The following is a 20,876-nucleotide window of genomic DNA, read 5'->3' on the forward strand; positions in this document are numbered from 1 at the left end:
TTTATCTCTGTAAAGTGTTGGATTTTATGGTTTCTTTCAAGTTGTAATGTTCTCAGTATTATTCCCACTTGAAGATTTATCTTGCATGATGAAAACCAGCTCCTTTAGCTTTTTGCATTTGTACATAACTCTTAATTGTTCCTTAGCACAAAAGCTCATATATTCCAGTACTGGAAAGCACTATACAGTACTGCAGCTGTTCCCAGCTTGTTCTGGTGGCTCTACATGTTACACTGCTTGGGGTTTGTCCTCTTGTTTGACTTCTACTAAGCTGTTCATTAAGTTCAATTTCATTAACAACCAGAGTATATTGTATTAATATTGGCAATTCTGTCTCACAGAGGAAGTAAGTCACTGCAATATCCTCTTAACCAAATAATATATTATTTGTTTTTCTTTAGAACTGATTGTTAACACCTTATTCATGAAGTTATTAACAAGGCTGTATGATCTTTAAATTTGCTCAGTAACAAGCAACACTCTAGAGTTTCTGGCCTTCACTTGCCTTGTTCGAAGGCAGCACATCAATCCTTGTGTAAGTTCCTCCATAAGGACTCAGAGACATCCAGATTCTTTTGGGACTACAGATGTTTTTCTTTGGGGCAACTTGCCTCTAAATACCACTTCCCAAGTGATAATGGGACCATCAAAGAGAACCTCTGCGTACTGTACCGATGTAGAAAGAGAACTCACAAAGGCAAAAGCATTTTTGCTATGCCAGGACAGAAAAGGTACTTGTCCTGCCTTTGTCCTGATCCTCTCTCAGTCTGGAAATCAAATTAGACTTATTCTCTCCTTGGTCATGGAGTAAGACACAGTAGAGAAAAACTGGAGGTGGGATAAGTAAAGGTCTACTGCTACCCAAGGGTTAAAATGAAACTAAATATTTCATTTGAAAACGCCCCAAACTTGTATAACTGCAGAATTGAATTCCAACAACCAGAATCAGTGATTTTGCTGTGTAAGCGAAGAAATCTATTTTCTTTATTCTCTACATATTGACACGGTTATAAACACTTTTGCAGAAGGAAGTGACAGAGGGTTCACATTGTGTGCAGCCCTCAGGTCACTTTGCTGCCTAATGACATCCTCACTCTTCCTCTCCTATCTTCTTGCCATGAAACTCCCGACTCTTCGCTCGGAGCTTGTTGACCTGGGACTCTGCAATGTCAGCCCGCTCCTCGGCTTCCTCCAGCTCGTGCTGGATCTTGCGGAACTTGGACAGGTTGACATTGGACAGCTCCTCCTGTGTGGGGAGAGGGAGTCAGGGGCCAGGAGCCCAGGGCAGGGGTTTTGTTCCTGCTGCACCTCAGCCTTATGGGGCTGCAAATCTCCATCCCCCTCCCACCACTGCTCACACATCAGCCTCACACAGAGCTCCTCATCCTCCCTTTTCAGGACCCTACTGGGACAAGCTTCACCAGGACTGTGTCACACATGAGGAGAAATTTCACCCCTTGGATTGTCATTTCTGTACTTATTCTATGACTACTTGCCTGTGTGACTTACAGGGTTGGGAAGACCCTGAAGCCTTCTGCTGCTGATTATTAGCACAGATTCAGGAACTTGCCAGTCAGTGGGTGTGGCCCCACGATGGTTTACTCTGGCCTCCTGTGTGAAACAGGCTGCAGAACTTCCCTTAATGAATGTCCCTGACTGAAGCGTGCCCAGAACTCACCAAGGCCTCAGGACACGATACCAAAACACTGTGGCCAAGGCTGTTGTGTCTCGGGAGTTTCTTTCATACCCTCTCCTGGTACTCAGCCTCATTCAATGTGTGTCCTGCCTCAATGGAATGTGGCCTTTGCTCATTCTCCAAGCAATACTTACAGCCTCCTCAGCTTGTCTCTTGTAGGATTTCACTTTCATTTGCAGCTTGTCTACCAGATCCTGCAGCCTGAGAATATTCTTCCTGTCTTCCTCAGACTAAAGTGGTTGGCAAAGAGGAAAGAGAGTCAATTCTTGGTCCTACATCACACCGGATTAACAATCGCCCTTGGGGATGGTGTGTGCAAAATGTGGCTTGCTGTGAGCAAACCCTGCCAGAGCAGGAGAGCTCCTGCCTTACCTGGTAGGTCAGTTCCTTCACCCTCCGCTCGTACTTGCGCACGCCCTTCACGGCTTCAGCGCTGCGCTTCTGCTCAGCATCAACCTCCCCTTCCAGCTCCCGCACCTGCAAGGACAAGCCCATCCCTGCAGCTTCCCTGGCAATGTCTCTCCAAGGACAGCCTCACTCACCCCCAGCCCCAGCCCTACACACCCTGGCCTCCAGCTTCTGGATCTGCTTCTTCCCTCCCTTCAGTGCCAGCTGCTCGGCCTCTTCCAGACGGTGCTGCAGGTCCTTCACCGTCTGGTCCAGGTTCTTCTTCATCCTCTCCAGGTGGGCACTGGTGTCCTGCTCCTTCTTCAGCTCTTCTGCCATCATGGCCGCCTGATCAGAGCAAAGCGGCAAAGCCATTTTGGGGCTGCAGATATTTGGGGGACAGGACATTCACCATCAGCAATGTCAGGAATGTCCAGCTCACATCTGTGATGGCCTTCTTGGCCTTCTCCTCAGCATTGCGGGCTTCCTGGATGGTATCCTCCATTTCACCCTGGATTTGGGCAATGTCTGTTTCCAGCTTCTTCTTGGTGTTGATCAAGCTGGTGTTCTGTTGAACAATAAAATTTTGTGCAGTTATTTCCAAAAGGGAAAAATTATTTACGAAATTTACTACTTCAATGTAAAGTTATCCTCTAAATATCTAATATCAGCATCTTCCTGACTTATCTTGTCAGGTCAAACACAGTCAGATAGCAGACAATTATTGAAATTTGAAGAAGCTCTTCTCACTGCTTATGCAATCTTACTCATTTTGCTGTAATCCGTTTCTTTGTAGAAGTGTAATAATTCTGGCTCAGATAAAGTATCTTATTACAAGAGTTGACTTAAGAATTTACACAGAAGAAAATCTGTAAAGGAAGAAAAAGGCCCATGAGATTTTGAATCTCATGAATCTAACCTGAGTGTGGAGGAGCTGCACACGTTCAGTGGCATCCAGAAGCTCCTGCTCAGCCAATTTCCTCGACCGCTCCGTCTGCTCCAGGGCTGCCCGCAGCTCCTCAACTTCAGCCTGCAGCAGGTTTGCCCTGCGCTCCACCATGGCCACCTGCTCCTTCAGGTCCTCCTGTGTCCTGAGAGCATCATCCAGATGGATCTGAGTGTCCTTTAAGAGAATAAAGAGAAATTATAAGGCGAAGAATAAAGAGAAATTGTAAGACGACACAGCACTTGCACAATGGCAATTGCCACCAGTGCAATAATTATTATGCCAGTATAATATATGTAATTATAGCTTCATATTTGTATGTAGACTTATTGCCAGTCTACGCACTGTATCTCAGAAAGTCAGCAGAAGATTTATTCATGGGGATCTGGGACAGCTGAAGAGTAAGGTCAAGTCCATGAATTTTAGGAGAGTGGACTTTCAGCTTTTCAAGGAATTACCGAGGGGAACCCCCTAAAGAAACTGTCCTCAAGAATAAAGAAGCCAAAAAAGAGTTAAGAACAATTTGTTTTAGAGCACAAGAACACTCAATTCATATGTGTAAGCAATCAGGCAAGAGAGACAGGAGATCAGCATGGCTGAGCAAGGACCTTCAGGTCAAACAGACGTGTAAGAAGGAAATGCATAGGTGTTAGAACAAGGGCCAGATATCCTAGGAAGAATAGAGACATGCTGCCTGGATGTGTGGGGATAGGATTATGAAAGCCAAGGCAGAGCTGGAGCTGAATTCCTGTTTTATTAAGTTTTTGCATGGCCTCACATTGACTATTGTGTGCAGTTCTGGGCTCTTCAATTAAGGATGGTTACTAAGGGACTGGAAAGCATCTAGAGGATAGCAGCAAAGCCAGTATTGGACAAATTAAACCCCTAAGTGCACATCCTTATCTTAACATACCTTGAGCACTCCCTGTGTATTTCTCAGGTTCTTCTGTGCCTCTGCAGCCACACGGTTGGCATGGCTCAGCTGGATCTCCATTTCATTCAGGTCTCCCTCCATCTTCTTCTTCAGCCTCAGGGCTTCATTCCTGCTCCTGATCTCAGCATCCAGAGTACTCTGCATGGACTCCACAATTCTGAGGTGGTTTCTCTTCATCTGGTCAATCTCCTCATCTTTCTCTGCTATCTTCCTGTCGATCTCAGACTTCACTTGGTTGAGCTCAAGCTGCAGGCGCAGGATCTTCCCCTCCTCATGTTCCAGGGAGGCCTGGCCAAGGGGACACAAACATTGATAACATTGATAAACCCTCTCCTTGCATTCTAGAGAATGACAGAATATTTCCAGAGATCTCAGCTCTCTGCACTCCCCAGCCAGAATACAGGGGACCCCAGGCCTTTTGAGCCCTATTTCCTCATTTATTTACTGCAGACACCACTGATTATGGTCACATACCTCAGCCTCCTCCAGAGCTGCCTGGATTTCCGATTTCTCCTGCTCAACCTGCTTCTTGACTTTCTCCAGCTCATGAATCGCCTTTCCTTGCTCAGCAATCTGCTCCGTGAGGTCGGAAATCTCCTCTGCAAGGAAGGGTGAAAAGCGGCATGGTCAGACACAGAGCTGAATGGCGAAAGGCTCTGGCGCATGAAGGTGCCAGGCACGTTCTTATCCCTGCAGGCCCAGACCTGTTAAGTGTGGTAGATAGACAAGCTAGTGAGAAAGCCCAGTGAGGAGCAGAGGGCCAGGGACTTACGCTGCAGGTTCTTGTTCTCCCGCTTCATTGTTTCCAGGTGGTCCAAGGACTCCTCATAGGCATTCTTCATCTTGAACAGCTCCGTGCTGAGAGAGCGCGACTCCTTCTGCGAGGCCTCCAGCTCAGCCTGCGTTTCCTCATACTTCTGCTTCCATTCTGCCAGGATCTGAAGAGAAACCAAGTGTGAGTAGGGATGTGGCAGTGATGGGGGAATGCTCTGGCCAGGAGTCCTGGTGCTGGAGGCCAAAAGACCTTGTCAAAGTTCTTCTGCTTCTTATCCAGAGCAGCGCAGGCAGCATTGGATCTCTCCACGTCAATCATCAGGTCCTCCACTTCATTCTGCAGCCTCTGCTTTGTCTTTTCCAGGGAGGCACATTTGGCATTGACAGCCTCAACATGTTCCTCTGCATCCTGCAGGCGCTGTGCCAGCTTCTTCCTGGGAGGAGAGAAGCACAGTGCCACGTTAGGGCTTGGAAGAGCATTGGTTCTATATTGTCATGAGGGCAGCTGGTGACTTCCAGGGTTTTGAATGGAACACTTTTCACAGATACAAAAGGATCTATCATTTGCTGGGTCCTATCACCTTTTAGGCCTGTCTTAGCTCTTCTAGCCCTGAAGCCTCTATTTTCTCTTCCAATCTACACTTCTTCTCTCCCTCCCTTTCTCCCTTTTTTTACAAAGACAGTACATCCCTGCCTTCATCCCACTTTAGTCCTAACCCATTTTCAGAGATTCCAATTTCTGTTGACCACTTTCCATCTTCTCCCATCATTTGCCATCCTGCTTCCCACGTACTTGGCCTCCTCGAGCTCCTCCGTGCGCTGAATCGCGTCCGTCTCGTATTTGGTTCTCCACTGGGCCACTTCGCTGTTGGCCTTGGACAGGGCGCGCTGTAGCTCCCCCTTGGCCTCCTGCTCCTCCTCATATTGTTCCCGGAGCAAGTCACAGTCGTGGCGAGCGGACTGCAGGGCGTGGGCCAGGGCGTTCTTGGCCTACATAGAGAGTGGGATTGGGTCAAGAAATTAAAATATCCCAGGAAATCTCTCCCATTGAATTAATTTAACACTACAAATATGACTGCTTGAAGAGTGTTTGCAATGAAGGACAGATGTAAGCCTGGAGGACAAAATCCATTAATCACACTTGCTGCAGAAACAAGTTTCCCCCCAGGATGGCTTGTGCTAAACAGAGCCTGTCCCCCCTAGGCAGTGTGAAGCTACAAGTGTTTTGAGTGGCCAGTGCAAAGAAATTAGGAATAACCTTAATTTCTTCCTCTAGGTGCCTTTTGAGTTCCTCGATCTGCTGGGTGAAAGCCTGTTTTCCTCTTGACAGCTGAGAAATCAGGGCATCTTTCTCATCTACCTGGCGTGAATATTCACCTGGGGAAGTACACAAATAGAAGACATTCTAATTGTCATTTATGATCCAAACAAGCTGGTTTAGGAGTCATGCCAAAACATATAGGAGTCTCTCTCACCTGCTTCTGTCTGCAGACGAGCTCTTTGAGCATTGAGGTCATTGATCATGCGCTGATGCTCTTCTTCCTTGGTCTTAATCTCACTCAGCTGATCTTCCAGTGTGCGGCACATCTTCTCCAGATTTGCCTGTGGAGACCACAGAGAATGAAAGAAGATTAGTATCTAGATGCCTTCATATTCTGAACAGCAGGATTCTAACCAGAAAAAGGTGAACAGACTTGATAGCTATAGACTGTTCCTTGGAGCTAGAAGGTCGGAAACAAGTTCCATACAGAGACGAAGAGTTAGATAGTAACCTGGCCATAATTCTAAAGGATATACTTCAACATTATTTATTTTCATGTTGTTTTCAGTATATTTTTCCATACCTTAGCCTTGGAGACAGACTCCATGTTGCTGGCCAAGTCATCAATCTCCATCTTCATCTCACTCTTCTCCTTCTCCAGCTTCTGCTTCACGCGTTGCAGGTTGTCGATCTGCTCCCCCAGCTCCGCGGTGCTGTCCGCGTGCTTCTTGCGCAGGGCGGCAGCCGTGGCTTCGTGCTGCAGCGTGGCCTCTTCCAGGTCACGGCGCATCTTCTGGAATTCTGCCTCACGCTTCTTGTTCATCTCAATCTGAGCTGCTGTCGCCCCTCCTGCTTCTTCCAGGCGCTCGCTGATCTCCTCCAGCTCCCTCGACAGGTCAGCCCGATGCTTCTCTGCTTTAGCGCGAGAGGTTCGCTCTGCCTCAATCTCCTCCTCCAGCTCCTCAATACGGGCCTGGAGAACAGCAGGGACCCTTCACACCCGTGCCCTCCTCCTGCCTGAGCTGAGCCTGAGCAAGGGAGGGGAAGGAACAGAGACTTGCCTGCAGCTCCTTGATCTTCTTCTGAAGTTGCACTCCCAGGGCTTGTTCATCCTCAGTTTTGCTCTGGATCTGGCTGATTTCAAAGTCTTTCCTTTGGGCAAAGTGAACCATGTTAGAGATCAAAGAAAAAACACAAGTGCTCCAGCCCAGCACTCAGGTGTCCCACAGCCACACTTACTTCTTCAGTTTCTCCTCCAGCTGCTGCTTATCATTCTCCAAATCCATGATGCTGTCCTGGGCCAGCTTCAGGTCTCCTTCCAGTTTCCTCTTAGCTCTCTCCAGGTCCATGCGCAGCTTCTTCTCTTGCTCCAGGGACCCTTCCAGCTAAACACAACAAGACCATCAGTGCTCTCCCAGCCAGGTCGGACTCCATACCTGTGCTGTTCCTGCTCTATGTCTGTGTGCTTACATCGTCCACTTGCTGCTCCAGCTTGATCTTGGCCTTGGTCAGTGTATTGACTTTGTCTTCTTCTGCCTGCAGGTCATCCAGGGTTTGCTGATGGGCCTCTTGGAGGGCTTTCTTCTCTTTTGTCAGCTTCACAATAGTCTCATCCAGGGCTGCCATCTCCTCAGTCAGGTTTTTCACCTACAAATAAAATGTTTCAAAATTTGGTAGAAAATATTTTCACTGGTTCTGTGTTTCATTTTTCCCTTGGATGCTCAGAGAAGTCCAGCTCAAGATTTTGCAAAGCCAAAATGTTGTATTGTAGTGGCCTCTTACTCTGCCAGTCTGTAATGTCCTGACCCTTTACATGACTGCCAATGTGTGTACCTTGTTTTCGGTGGCATGTTTTTCCTTCTCCACCTTGGCCAGTGTTAGCTCAAGGTCATCAATATCTTTCTTCAGCTCTGAACATTCATCCTCCAGTTTCCTCTTCTTGGCTGTCAGCTCAGCATTAATTTCTTCTTCATCCTCAGCCCTTTCAGTCACCTCCTTGACTTTGGCTTCCAGCTGGATTTTGGTTTTGATGAGCTGGTCACACCTTTCCTCAGCATCAGCCAAAGCATCAGCTTCCTGGTGGGACAATACAGGAAAGATTATTTCATGCTGAAGGAACCGATGTGAATTAGTAAGACTTTCATGATTACTTTTGGAGAAAAAGATGCCATGCAATTACATTATAAACTACAAATCTAGAATAAGTTTTTAGTTAGTTTTCTTCTTGTCTGACCCTTTGCATCATTAATACAGCTCTGTTTAGCTACATTTCATGTCACCTTATTTATTCTGGGCATATCAGAAAGTCTCTTAGATTTTATTGATGTTTTCTTTTCTCCTGTAGAAAGTGATTGCATATTATAATATGCTAAATTCAAATTTATGTGGAAGTGTTGAGAAATGTAAATAACTTTACCACCACGAAAATATTTGAAACTCCCATTAGTAGCTTTATACTCAGCCAGTGCTGGCAGTGGACAATAGAATAAGATTAATCTTTCCTGAAAATAGACATTTCAACTCAAGTGTATTGACAGAATGTTTTTTATGGTTCTGGGAGGCCGAATGGCATTGGAGACAAACATATGGAGATGGTGCTTGTGTTGTAAGTTTTAATGGGCATCTGTGTCTTCTGGGAGCAATAGGTACAGGAGCTGATGTGAGATGTGCTATGAGAAATGGTAATCAGCTCTTCATTTTGAAAACTAAGTTAAGGCAGAGTAATAGGTCAATCAAACTCCTGTATCTGCTCCACTAGATACACTACAGTGACTATAATAACGCTTTATGCCATGGACCCACATGGACACATGTAGGTATTAAGACTAAAAACTCATTCCTTAATCTAAACTCCAGCTTGCAGTAGTGAAAATGAGTGGGGAAAGAACGTGGCCTTAATTTCACCTTTAGTTACATGGTATTCAGCTTAAAATATTTTAGAAAGCTTAGTACGTCATTTGAGAGTCCTGTATTAGGAAAGAAGAGTTAGATCTTATTTCTTCATAAAAGTATAGAAAAATGTTACTTACAGCCTGCACTTGGAGCTGCAGGTCATTTTTCTCCTTCATTAGAGATGCCATTTTCTCCTCCAGCTCCTTCCGCTTTGCCTCAGACTTTGCAAGCTCTTCTTTGGTTTTCTCAAACTCCTCCTTCATGTTGGCCATCTCCTTCTCAGACTCTGCACTCTTCAGCAAGGGCTTGATCTTGAAGAACAGCTTCATCCATGGCCAGTGTTTGACATTCATGAATGCACGGATGTTGTACTGGATGCAGAAGATGGATTCCCTGAGGCATAATTAAAACATACAATGAATATTCACAATCTGACAAGTTGTCAACACTTTCCCATGAGCAGAGTGACTTTAACTGAAGAAGAGGAATTTGTACCTCCTCTCCACCATTCTCTGGTACTCCACCCTCATCAGGAAGCCCCTGCACCTGGCCTGGGTGCGGGTGATGAGCTGTGCCAGCTTCTCATCCCTCATCTCCTCCAGGAGTCCCAGCAGCCCAGCTTTGAAGAACACCTTGGGAGAGGGAATGTTGCAGCACATCACTGTCAGGTAGAGCAAAGCCCAGGGACTCAGTGAATGGAGAAGTGTGTACCTTGGTGTGTCCAAATTTGTACTGGGTGTGGTCCACATCAATTGACCCAAGGAGCTTCTCAGAAGCCTTCTTGCTATCGATGAACTGTCCCTCGGGGATGGCACTGGCATTAAGCACCTTGTACCTGTGGAATTAGAGGAAGATAGGACTACTTTTTTCCAGGCAACACACAGTAGCCATTAAACTCCACCAGCTCTTTTTAAAATTAGAGCAGAGCCTTAATGGACCCATGAATGAACCAACATTGTTTTTAGTGATGCTGACAAGCACAGTGCTCTCACCTCTGTTTGAAGTCAGCGTAGAGGACTCTGCTGGGGAACCCTTTCCTGCAAATCCTGATCCCTTCCAGCACGCCGTTACAGCGCAGCTGGTGAAGCACCAGCTCGTGCTCCATGGCACCTGGCAGTGCAGAGCACAAATGAATGGCACAGGTTGCAGTGCAGAGGGGAATGGATGCATCAGAGCAAGGCTCTTTCTGCTGGAGCATCTTACCAGGTGTTTTAGTCTCATTGGGGATGATACAGCGCACAAAATGGGGGTGAGTGCTCCGCAGATTGGTCATCAGCTTGTTGAGATTCTCCTGTGGGATCGTGACATAGAAGCTTAGATGAAAGAAATTTACTTCTGCATACTTTGTACCTAGATGCCAAGGAACTAATATAATAAATCTTAGGAGATAGAAACTTTCAAATTCAAAGTTTAGATTTAATCAAACCTTCTATATACTTGAAAAGTATTCTCATTAAAAAAATGTTTAAAATTCTTCCCCTTATTTTGGAGGAAGTGAAACACTACTCCATAAATATTTTAACACAAGCCTTTTTGGGACAAATATCTATATTACATGACAGATTCTGAAAAATATTTTTCACAAAAACAGTGACTGAACTTTTATAAGAAATTCAGAGAGCCAAATGAACACTGAATCCTAAATTTGAACGGAAAATCACAATGAAAGGCCCTTTATACTTACTATTGCTTCTTTAGAAACCAATGCCAAAAGATGAACCTGAATGTATTTAGCTCAGTTTTGACACTATGTTCATGTCACTTTACAGACAATGAATCCATACTTTACCCGGAAAAGAGCTGAGACTGTCTGGAAAGAAGAACCCTTCTTCTTGCCACCCTTCTTTCCACCACCACCACCACTAGCCTCTTAAAAAAAAAAAAAAAAGGAGTTTTTCAATATGACCTTTTTTTTTGCTGCATCTTTATATATCACAAATGTTGAAAAAGAAAATATAGGAAAATAACCTGCTTCTGCTCCACCATAAGAAGCAAAAAGTAAAGCCAGGGTCTTCACAGATGATTTCTGGTACAGCCCAATGACAGTTTCATTCAGAGGGTCCTTGTTCTTCTCCAGCCAGCCAGTGATGTTGTAGTCCACTGTGCCAGCATAGTGCACCAGGGAGAAGTGGGCCTCAGCCTTGCCTTTGGCAGGCTTGGGCTTCTGGAAGTTGCTGGACTTGCCCAGGTGCTGGTCATAGAGCTTGTTCTTGAAAGAGGTGTCAGTTGCCTTGGGGAACATGCACTCCTCTTCCAGGATGGAGAAGATGCCCATGGGCTGGAAGATAATTCAATAAACAAGAGAAAATGCCTATAGAATAACGTGATTATAGCTTGGTCTCAAAGGGAATGTAGTAAAAGACAGGAAGCTGAAAAACAAACTTTGCCATGAAGAAAATTTATTTCTAAAAAGTGAGTTTAAAAGATTCACCTGCTTGATTCACACTTTGGCATAGTGATTCAGGAACGTTTTTTATGCCGAAGACCATGTTAAAGTTCAGGAGGAGAAAGAATATATTTAAAAGTATTTTTCACAATTGTGTCCATTGCATATTTACTTCTGGTTTTGAATTTTCAATCAGTACACTAAATTATATGGAACTACAAGAAATCTCAATTTCTTTCTCTCAGAGGTCAGGCACTGTACTTACTTTGCTGTGAACCTTAAAGAAAAAATGTGTTTTCCAGATAACTTTATTCCAGAGCCCTAAAAAAATGTTTTCATTTTAATTTGGGAACTGCCCTATGTTTTTGAAGATAATATCCTTTAACCAAGTAAATGGAGATACCTTTCATGCAGAGAACGTGTGAGAATTACTTCTATAGTTTTCTGTGGACTTTGTAATATCTATAATGAAAAATTAGCAATAGTACAGCTCAAGACTTATTTCTACAACTAAAACTGAATACAAGAAACTAACCTTGGGAAATTTAAAACAATGGATTCTTGAAAATGGAAGACATCTTGAATTAAAAACATACCTTCTCAATGAGCTCAATGCAGGCAGCCAGGTCCATGCCAAAGTCAATGAATGTCCATTCAATTCCCTCCTTCTTGTACTCCTCCTGCTCCAGCACGAACATGTGGTGGTTGAAGAACTGTTGCAGTTTCTCATTGGTGAAGTTGATGCACAGCTGCTCCAGGCTGTTGAACTGCTCAGTGGAAAAGAACCACAACAACCAAGCCTCATCAGTATGCCCAGTTCTTCATCATTCTCCTCCACCCTTTATAAATCTCCCCAGTTAAAACACAACTGTATTATCAGGACCACACCATAACAGAGCCTATATACAGCTCCTGGAAGAAATAACTACATAATGAAAATGAGGGGTTTTTATGGAGCAGATTTTCCTAGTGAATCTCCTAAAATTAATAAAATACTTGGGCATTTTTTTATTCAGGAAAAAAGATGAGTGCATGCTCTTGTCTTCAAATTGAAAACACTTGATATCTCTGATAAAACACATAACTATTAATTCCTTTGTTCCTTAAACAATTTGAACATCTTTAACTCATTACATATTTGCCAATGCATCTCCTAGTTCTGCTCCAGAGCTCTTTTATAAATTTATTGTAATTATTTTAGGTTATTTTATCCTTACCATTAGCTTAAACAGTTGTAATATTACAACATATAAAATTCTATTTGCTGCTTCTACACAAACAACATGACTCCGTGCTTGTACTGATGGAGCTTTTGAGGATTTTGCTCTCTGCTATAAAAGAAAATGACAGGGTTTTTTTCTGCATAAACTCACAAATGACTAGCGTGTTAAACCTTCAGAGGAATATTACTTGCAAGTCCTCTGATATAACAATCCTTCCCTGCAAGAGAAATCCTCAAACCTGAAATCTTACTTACATCAAAGATCTCAAAGCCAGCAATGTCCAGGACACCAATGAAGTACTGCCTGGGCTGCTTCGTATCCAGCTGTTCATTGATACGAACAACCATCCACAGGAACATCTTCTCATAGACAGCCTTTGCCAGGGCACCCACTGCATTGTATACCTAAACCAAAGAAGAGTGGAGCAGAAGAAATACAATATCCAGAGCCAATAGGAAGTTATTCAAGTCAGAGGCTCCCAGTCACCAGCTGGTTGTTGTTACCTGCTGCACAGTCTGGCCCTTGGTCACGTATTCATTCCCCACCTTGACTCGGGGGTAGCAGAGGGCCTTGAGCAGGTCTGCTGAGTTCAGACCCATCAGGTAGGCAGCCTTGTCAGCAACTAAGTACAAGGAAAAGAAGATAGAAAAATTAAGACTAGTAAGACATGCAGCACTTTGAGTGATGAAGCCTTTCCAAAACAGCTGCAATATTGAATGTCCTCGTTATCAAATTTTGCTTACTGGATCTCAGAGGAACCATAACATAGTTATTCAAACAAAATCATCTTTGTGTTGAATGTTTCACAGAGGCATACATTTAAATGCTATTTGTGTCTCTAAAAATCTTCACAGAAACATCTAGAAACAATGTATTTACTGAAAATTAATCCTGGAATTCATTAGTAATTTTGCCCTAAAAAGTGACTTATGAAGTGGAAGTTCTGTAACTGAATATAATGCCTTTATTTTCTTTAAATATCAAGCAGAGACTTTTTTTTAAAAAAAATCTTTTCTTTCTCAGTGGGTCTAAACACTGAGCAAGCTATGCTAATTCAGAATGGTAACTCAGGAGAGATTTATGGGCGCATATGCAATTGGTAGTGCAGATAATGATTAGGCAGTAATTGAAAAAAGAGTGCATTTTGGATGGCAGTTTCATATCTATGTACTATCTCACCCAAACACATTTCTACTCCATCTTCCACACATTAAATTATTACTGCCACTTCTAACAGGTGAGTCAAAGATTTTGCTGATACCTTCTGTGCCATCAGGCTCTGCCTGCTCCTCACGCTGCTTCTGCTTGAACTTCAGGTTCCCATAGTGCATGACAGCCCCTGTCAGCTTGTAGATGGCTGTTTTCTCATCAGCTGTAAAGCCCAGGATGTCAATGGCACTCTGAAATAGGAGCAGTAAAATAAAAGATTTGCCTGGGAGATCACAATAGCTACAATACTCTGAGTTTTTACTTACATCTGTAGCCATCAGCTCCTCCTGGTCGTTAATGCTGGCAACAGTGATCTCGCCTTGACTCACGAATTGGTAGTCATATGGGTTGGTGGTGATGAGGAGCATGTCTGAAAATAAGAATATGGGTTGTGTAGGCTTAGTTTAGTCAAGCAAGTAATAGTGTGAGCTGATACTCAACAATCTTCCTCCAAGTTAGTAATTCTTCCTACCAATTAGCTCCGGCTTCTTGTTGGACATGATCTGATAAAAGATGTGGTAGCTCCTTTCCGCCTTGAGCTGGAAAGTGACTCTGGACTTCTCCAGCAGATCTGGAGGGAAAATTTAGTTAGAAACAAGAAGAAACAGAAAAAAAAAAAAAGTAGAGAGAAGATGGAAAGAAAAACAGGGATGGCAGGATAGATGGTGGGGTGAAAATATGTTGTATGGATAGACAGGGGAATGGAGAGATTGTGAACTGCTCAGGAAAGTGTCTTACATGTTTCGATATCTGCAGAAGCCAGTTTTCCTGTGGCACCAAAATGAATTCTGATGAATTTGCCCTTTAAAGGAATAAAAGTGTCTTAAGATTTACATCATAAAAAGTATATTTGAAATGAAGAATTTTGCCATTTATTCCACTGGGCACAAGATTTCTACCTAGAGACATTTTCTTAAAATCAGCTGCATTTCCACCACTGACATAAAGTTGTCTTTTTCATTTTTGACCAGTGGCACAACTGTATTTTATGTATGCTGAATGTACAAATGTAAAGGAATGTGTGGAATTCATTAGACAAATTATCCTAACTATATCCGGCACACAGAGAGCAGTTACCTAATGATACAGAAATAGCAATTTAAGTAGTTCACCTGTTTAAACCTGCATTGCAACCTAATAAACTATTTCTGGTTAATTAAATCTGAAATATAGCAAATATATTATGCAATTAAAAATATCTCTTCCCACCCCTTCTTTCCTTCCTATCTTTCTTTCTTCCTTTTTTTCTCTTTCTCTCTTTTTCTTTTCCTTCCTTCCTTCCTTCCTTCCTTCCTTCCTTCCTTCCTTCCTTCCTTCCTTCCTTCCTTCCTTCCTTCCTTCCTTCCTTCCTTCCTTCCTTCCTTCCTTCCTTCCTTCCTTCCTTCCTTCCTTCCTCTACATATCTTATTCTTTCTTTCTTTCTTTCCCATCTCTCTTAGCCTCATTCCCTTTCTTCCTGGCACTCTCTCTCTTAGAAAATGAATAGAAATGTAAGTAAACATAAAGAGAGCTATTTTTTTTCACAGCAATATATTATAGGAGAAAGACCATGAGATCTGTTATTTTAATTTGCATTTTAATGTAAAACAGAATTAATTTTTTGTGTTTTGAAATCTGGAGATTTATCTTTAGGATAAGTGGCAAAGTCATGGTAAGAAAATTCAGTTTTACTCTCGAAAACAGGATGGCTGAACAAGGAACAGAATGGCCGGCATAAACTCCTGTTTACTGTGTTTCAGGAATTATTTTGTTAAGCAACTCACAAAGCGTGAGGAGTTGTCGTTCCTCACGGTCTTGGCATTTCCAAAGGCCTCCAGCAGTGGGTTGGCACTGATGATTTGATCCTCAAGCGTTCCCTGCAGGGAGAGAATTACTGCTAGTTATCCTTTCCAAAAATCCTGACAGGAATGATGAAAGCATTGATCCCAACAATTAGTGTCTACTAATTTACCTGCATTTTGCCTGATGTCTGCTCCTCCTTCTTCTTGTCCCCACTGGCTGCAATTGTTGCAAAGTACTGGATGACACGCTTTGTGTTCACAGTCTTCCCGGCACCGGATTCTCCGCTGCCAGAGCCAAGAGAGAAGCAGAGGGTGCGTGGTCAGGCAGGAGGTCCCCTGGCACCGGGCAGCCCCGCAGGGACCCGCGCAGGGGCTGTACGTACGTGATCAGGATGGACTGGTTCTCCCGATCTGTGAACGAGGCAGAAATACAGCACTTAAAACTCAATGAACAACAGAGAAAGAATGAAACATAGTCAGGTAAGTTTAATGTTTTGCCTGATGTCAGCTTGACTTAACCAAACAAACCTCCAAAGCACATCACTGAGTGCAGAAGAGTCTTTCATTTGAAACAGTAGAAACAATGCTATGAAGATAGCAAAACCACAATAGATGTGTGTGTCAGAGCCGAGAAAGCTTTGAAAAAGTCTCATCACATTGCTGAGACAGAGCATCTCTTCAGAGAATGCAATGGTCCAATGCCTCTGAGACAGACTGAGCCACTCACCAGTCAGCATGAACTGATAGGCGTTGTCAGAGATGGAGAAGATGTGTGGAGGGGCCTCCTGGCGCTTCTTGCCTCGGTAGGCCAACACCACCTCCGGGTTGTACACCGGCAGCCACTTGTAGGGGTTGACGGTGACGCAGAAGAGACCCGAGTAGGTCTGCAAGGAAGGGACACAGCACGTTGGCTTCCCCTGAGCCTGGCCCAGCACTTCCTGCCGCTGCCCAAAGGAAGCTGCTGCTGCCACTTACGTAGATCATCCAGGCTGCGTAACGCTCTTTGAGGTTGTACAGCACAGCGGGTTCGTGGAGGTGGGTCATCATGGCCATGTCCTCGATTTTATCATACTTGGGAGGGTTCATGGAGAAGATTTGATCATCCTTCACGGTCAGGGTCTGTCAGAGGGAGAAGGATATACGTGTCAGCTAAGAATCCAGAGCAGGGATAAATGTTGTCCTTCAGTCTTGCTTTTGACTCACCTCTCCCCCTTCAGTCTTGACAGTGACTTTGCCCGATTCCCTGCTTGTGATTGTCCCTTTCACAAAGGATTCTTTGGGATGAGCCACAAAGACAGATGTCTTGGCATCAAAAGGTTTGTTCTGGGCCTCAATTCTCTCCTTCTCTGACTTTCGGAGGTAAGGAGCTGCCTCCCCAAAGACGGCCATCTCGGAATCCGAAGACATGGCTGCACTTTATGGAGGAGCTTGTCAGCAGAGAACACTATGGAAGAGCAGATATGTTGCTCCAATTTGCCAAAAAGTAAGCACTTGTTAGTAGAAGAAAAGATGTGGAGAAAAAAGAAACTATGTTAATACTACTTGTAGCCTTTTGGAAGGAATGGTGAATTTTTGCATTAGTGCAATTCAATATTTATGGAAAATGTGAAAATTGTATTTTGGGAGACTATTTGGCTTATACTGAAACCACATTTAAATAATCAAGAGAAATTTAGGATTCCACTATTCAGGCACTGTACTGTGGAATTAAGAACCTCAAAAATCCTTTCAACTGCTTAGGCACTCTTAAAATTAATTTGAAATTATGATAATGCACATTCCTCACAATTGGTACTAATTCACAAAGCTCAGAATGTTCATACTCCACTGGCTGAATTGCATACTGAAAACTCAAACTTCTTAATGACTCAGTTTCGGTCTTTAAAACTTTTGTATAATTGTATTAATAATACATTTTTCTCCAATGTTATTAAGTGCTTGAATCCAGGCATAAATTGCAACATGACTGTCAAAACAAGATTAATGCTGCTTCAAACCACACTGAGATAGCTCCTTTTCTACTACTTTCTTTTGCTTTTTAAAAATTAGTAGAATTTTAGAGAAAAACAAGTTCAAAGATTCAAAGCTCAAATGAACTATTTAAAAATAAAAAATTTTAAAGTCTGTATTAATTTCTCTGAAATATTTTTTATTCCCCCTGCCCTGAGGAAAAAAAACTCAAACAGTGGGCAGCTTAGGGAAACATTTAAATATCTCTTTCTGTATAGACTTAGGTACCTGATATTTACACAACATTTAGGTACCTGATATTAACACAGCATTTAATCTTGTGTTCATTGGTACTAACATGAGAAAATATAACATATATTCCTTTTTTTTTGTCTCTGGAGGAACAGGTATATGTCTTCCAGAGGAAGAGGGCTGAATCTTCCATTTCTTGTGAGGTAGAGAACAAGCAGAGCAGGGAACAAAGGGGAGCACTGCCTTTTACAGAAGTGACAATCAGAGCTTTGTTGCTTAAATTACAGCTCTTCCTGCTCTTTAGTGATTCCATGGCAAATTTTGGACAAAATATCACATTAATCCACATATTCTGAGACAAAATGCTGGATTTTGCAGTTTTCCTACTGTGTTCCTGGTTCAGTTATATAGCTGCAACAGCAATGCTGGGAAGGCAGTACACCTCACTCCCTGTTAGGTGAGTTAAGCAGAAGTGAAGAATGTCCCCATGGGGATTTTCTGGCCTGCCATGAGTAGTCAGAGATTTCAAACACAGCTCCTTAAAGAATGGACCAGATGACCTTATGAGATCCCTTACAACCTGGACTGTTCTATGATTCAATGATTCACTTAAAAACCTTACCAACCTTCAGCACCCCACCACTTTATACTGTGACTACAGTGGGCTTGAGAATATACAGTCAAACAGTGACCATTCACTCAGCTCTACAGACACCCCACCCAGAAGGATCTGTCTCTGTCCCTAAGAATCAGTAAATCAGGTTCTTACCTCTCGTGACACCAGATGTGTGGCTTGTGGGCTGGCAGCTGGGCAGTACTGTAAAACAGAAATGGCAGTTCCCAAATTGCTGCTGCACAGAAATCAAGAGTGAAAACATGCAGGTGCCTTGAAAACTGATTTATAGTGGAGTCCCCTCCTGGACAGGAGCACCAGAGGCAGCAGGAATGTTGTGGCACATGAGGCTGCCATCCCCTTCCTGCCAGCCTGCAGACCCCCTGCTCTTACCTTGGAGCTTTCTGTGGAGCCAGGGCAGACGTGTTGCAGGGACGTTTTATACGAGCTCGTCTGCAGATGCTACAGATGCCTACTCTTTCTTCGGTCAAAAATATTTTGGCAAACCCTCTTTGGCTAAGCATTGTCTGGCAAACTGAACTAAGGGCATAATTGTCATTTGACATGACTAGATATAATTAGAAAATTTTGATGTCTTAGTGGCTATATGAATACATCTCCTATAAATAATGTGACAAGGGTGTTAAGGAGAGAATCTGGACTAGTCAAAGCACTTAAAGAACTTGGATTCAGGACTTATGGATTCTATTGCTGGATTTCCCACCGACTCACTGCACGACCTGGGATGGATTGCTTGGTATGTCTGTGCTGCAGCTATCCCAGCTGTGCAATGGGAATGTCAGCTTTTATCTTTCCCTTGTGATGGTGTGAAACTTGTAAGAAATGCCTAAGAGGAATACATTAGACAAGCCACTAAGAGGGAAGTAAGTATTACTAAAAGCATTTGGCGGATGTGCTGGTAAGATTCTGAAAGCAGAGGAATAATCTGGTGTGATAATGCTGGTGCCTGAGAGTCACAGACAGGCCAAGATAGTATAAGGGACAAAGATTTGGTCACAGAAATAAGAGGCTGGGGTGTAGCTGAACTACTGGGCTGAGTCTCAGAGAGAGATGTGAGGTCAGTTCAGGTACATGAAGAACAGTATATGTACACTCGTGCAGATGTACCCATCTTTACACTTGAGATTGCAAAAGAAGTGGGAGATTCTCCCAGAAGGGTTATTATAAGCCTGTGCATGAACCTGTGCTAAGGGGAGTGTCATAAGATGTGCTGGGATTTCTGCTGTGTAGATCAGTGCAGCTTAATAACAAATGTTGCTTTCATTTCTTGATGATGTTTTAATTAATCAGAAATATTGGCAGTTCAGGACAGGACTTCAGTTGTTTCTTATGTCTTTTTTTCCAAGTCTGACCTGTCAATCTGTACCATAAATAAAAGAAATCCTTGAGGTAAAGATTTGGGCCTGTAGAAATCGATGCCATTTGAATATTCACACCCCTTTCAACAAGGAATGGTTATGGGTCATTACAGAGTCTACATATCAACAGTTTCCTTAAATTCCTGCAGAAATTTCTGCTCCTGCAGAATTTAAAAGCCCTTCACCAACACAGAGCTCACACATCCAAATGACAGCATCGGTATAGAGACTTGCAGCCTTCAGTTTATCCTTGTTTCCATTTCTGCTAACATGAACAAACCATGGACTCAGCTGAATGCCTGTCTCCTATCTGTCAAACTCACCAACAGGAAAAAAACAAAGACCCCTTCAGCCCTTCCCACCTGCAGGGATACCTTCCACTATCCCAGGTTGCTCCAAGCCCCATCCAACCTGGTCTTGAACACTTTCAGGGATGGGGCAGCCACAGCTGTTCTGGGAAACCTGTGCCAGGGCCTCAGCACCTCATAAGGAAGAATGTCTTCCTAATATCTAATTTAAACCTACTCCCTGTCAGTGGGAAGCCATTCCCTCTTGTCCTTGTCACAAGTCCCTCTCCAGCTTACTTCCAGCCCCTTTTTGGCTGGAAGATTGTTAGGTCTCCCTGGAGCCTTCTCTTTTCCAGGCTGAGCACCTCCATCTGTCTCAGCCTGTCTCCAGAGCAGAGGATGCTCTCAGAGTATCTTCATGGCCTTCTCTGGATTCTCTCCATCAGGTCCATGTTGTTCTTATGTTGGGGGCGTCAGAGCTGAATATGGTGTTCCAGGTGGGTCTCACCTGAGTGAGGCAGAGGGGCAGAAACCCTCCCTCCCTGCTGCCCACACTGGGGGATCAGCTCAGCTGCCAGGACACATGGCAGGGACATGCTGAGCTTCTCATCCAGTAACACCCCTAAATCCTTCTCCTGAGGGCTGTTCTCAATCCATTCTCCACCCAGCCTGTACTCGTGCTTGGGATTGCCCAGACACACGTGCAGGACCTTACACTTGGCCATACTGGTGTGTGAATTTCATGAGGTTCACATGGGACCATCTCTTCGAGCTCTCCAGGTCCCTCTGGGGAACATAACCAGAGGTGTTTAATATCTCTTTAGCCAACAGGAGCAGTGGGATCAGGGGCATCCTCAGCAAGTTTGCTGATGACACCAAACCACATGGTGAAGGTGCCATGCTGGA

At 43.7% G+C, this 20,876-nt stretch overlaps 1 protein-coding gene across 1 annotated transcript; it reads right to left on the bottom strand.

The window, feature by feature from the left end:
• Positions 1–965: 965 nt before the first annotated feature.
• LOC138120166 (myosin-1B-like) lies at positions 966–18,510 on the bottom strand. Its single transcript, XM_069032635.1, has 39 exons — positions 18,461–18,510; positions 16,693–16,933; positions 16,465–16,608; positions 16,217–16,373; positions 15,873–15,900; positions 15,660–15,774; positions 15,472–15,564; positions 14,447–14,510; positions 14,181–14,279; positions 13,975–14,078; positions 13,761–13,899; positions 13,003–13,121; positions 12,754–12,903; positions 11,873–12,043; positions 10,859–11,168; positions 10,680–10,759; positions 10,094–10,181; positions 9,883–10,000; positions 9,602–9,725; positions 9,386–9,522; positions 9,028–9,283; positions 7,832–8,074; positions 7,469–7,645; positions 7,238–7,383; positions 7,060–7,150; positions 6,582–6,971; positions 6,213–6,339; positions 5,996–6,114; positions 5,531–5,727; positions 4,988–5,171; positions 4,736–4,901; positions 4,438–4,562; positions 3,943–4,251; positions 3,003–3,206; positions 2,526–2,651; positions 2,261–2,431; positions 2,069–2,173; positions 1,831–1,926; positions 966–1,246 (listed from the first exon to the last, which is right to left on the bottom strand). Exons 2-39 carry the CDS (start codon positions 16,894–16,896, stop codon positions 1,091–1,093), a joined length of 5,832 nt encoding a protein of 1,943 aa, XP_068888736.1. The 5' UTR covers positions 16,897–16,933; positions 18,461–18,510; the 3' UTR covers positions 966–1,090.
• Between the last annotated feature and the right edge of the window lie 2,366 nt (positions 18,511–20,876).

Source organism: Aphelocoma coerulescens, chromosome 18 (genome assembly GCF_041296385.1).
Source record: "Aphelocoma coerulescens isolate FSJ_1873_10779 chromosome 18, UR_Acoe_1.0, whole genome shotgun sequence".
NCBI classification, from domain to species: Eukaryota; Metazoa; Chordata; class Aves; order Passeriformes; family Corvidae; genus Aphelocoma; species Aphelocoma coerulescens.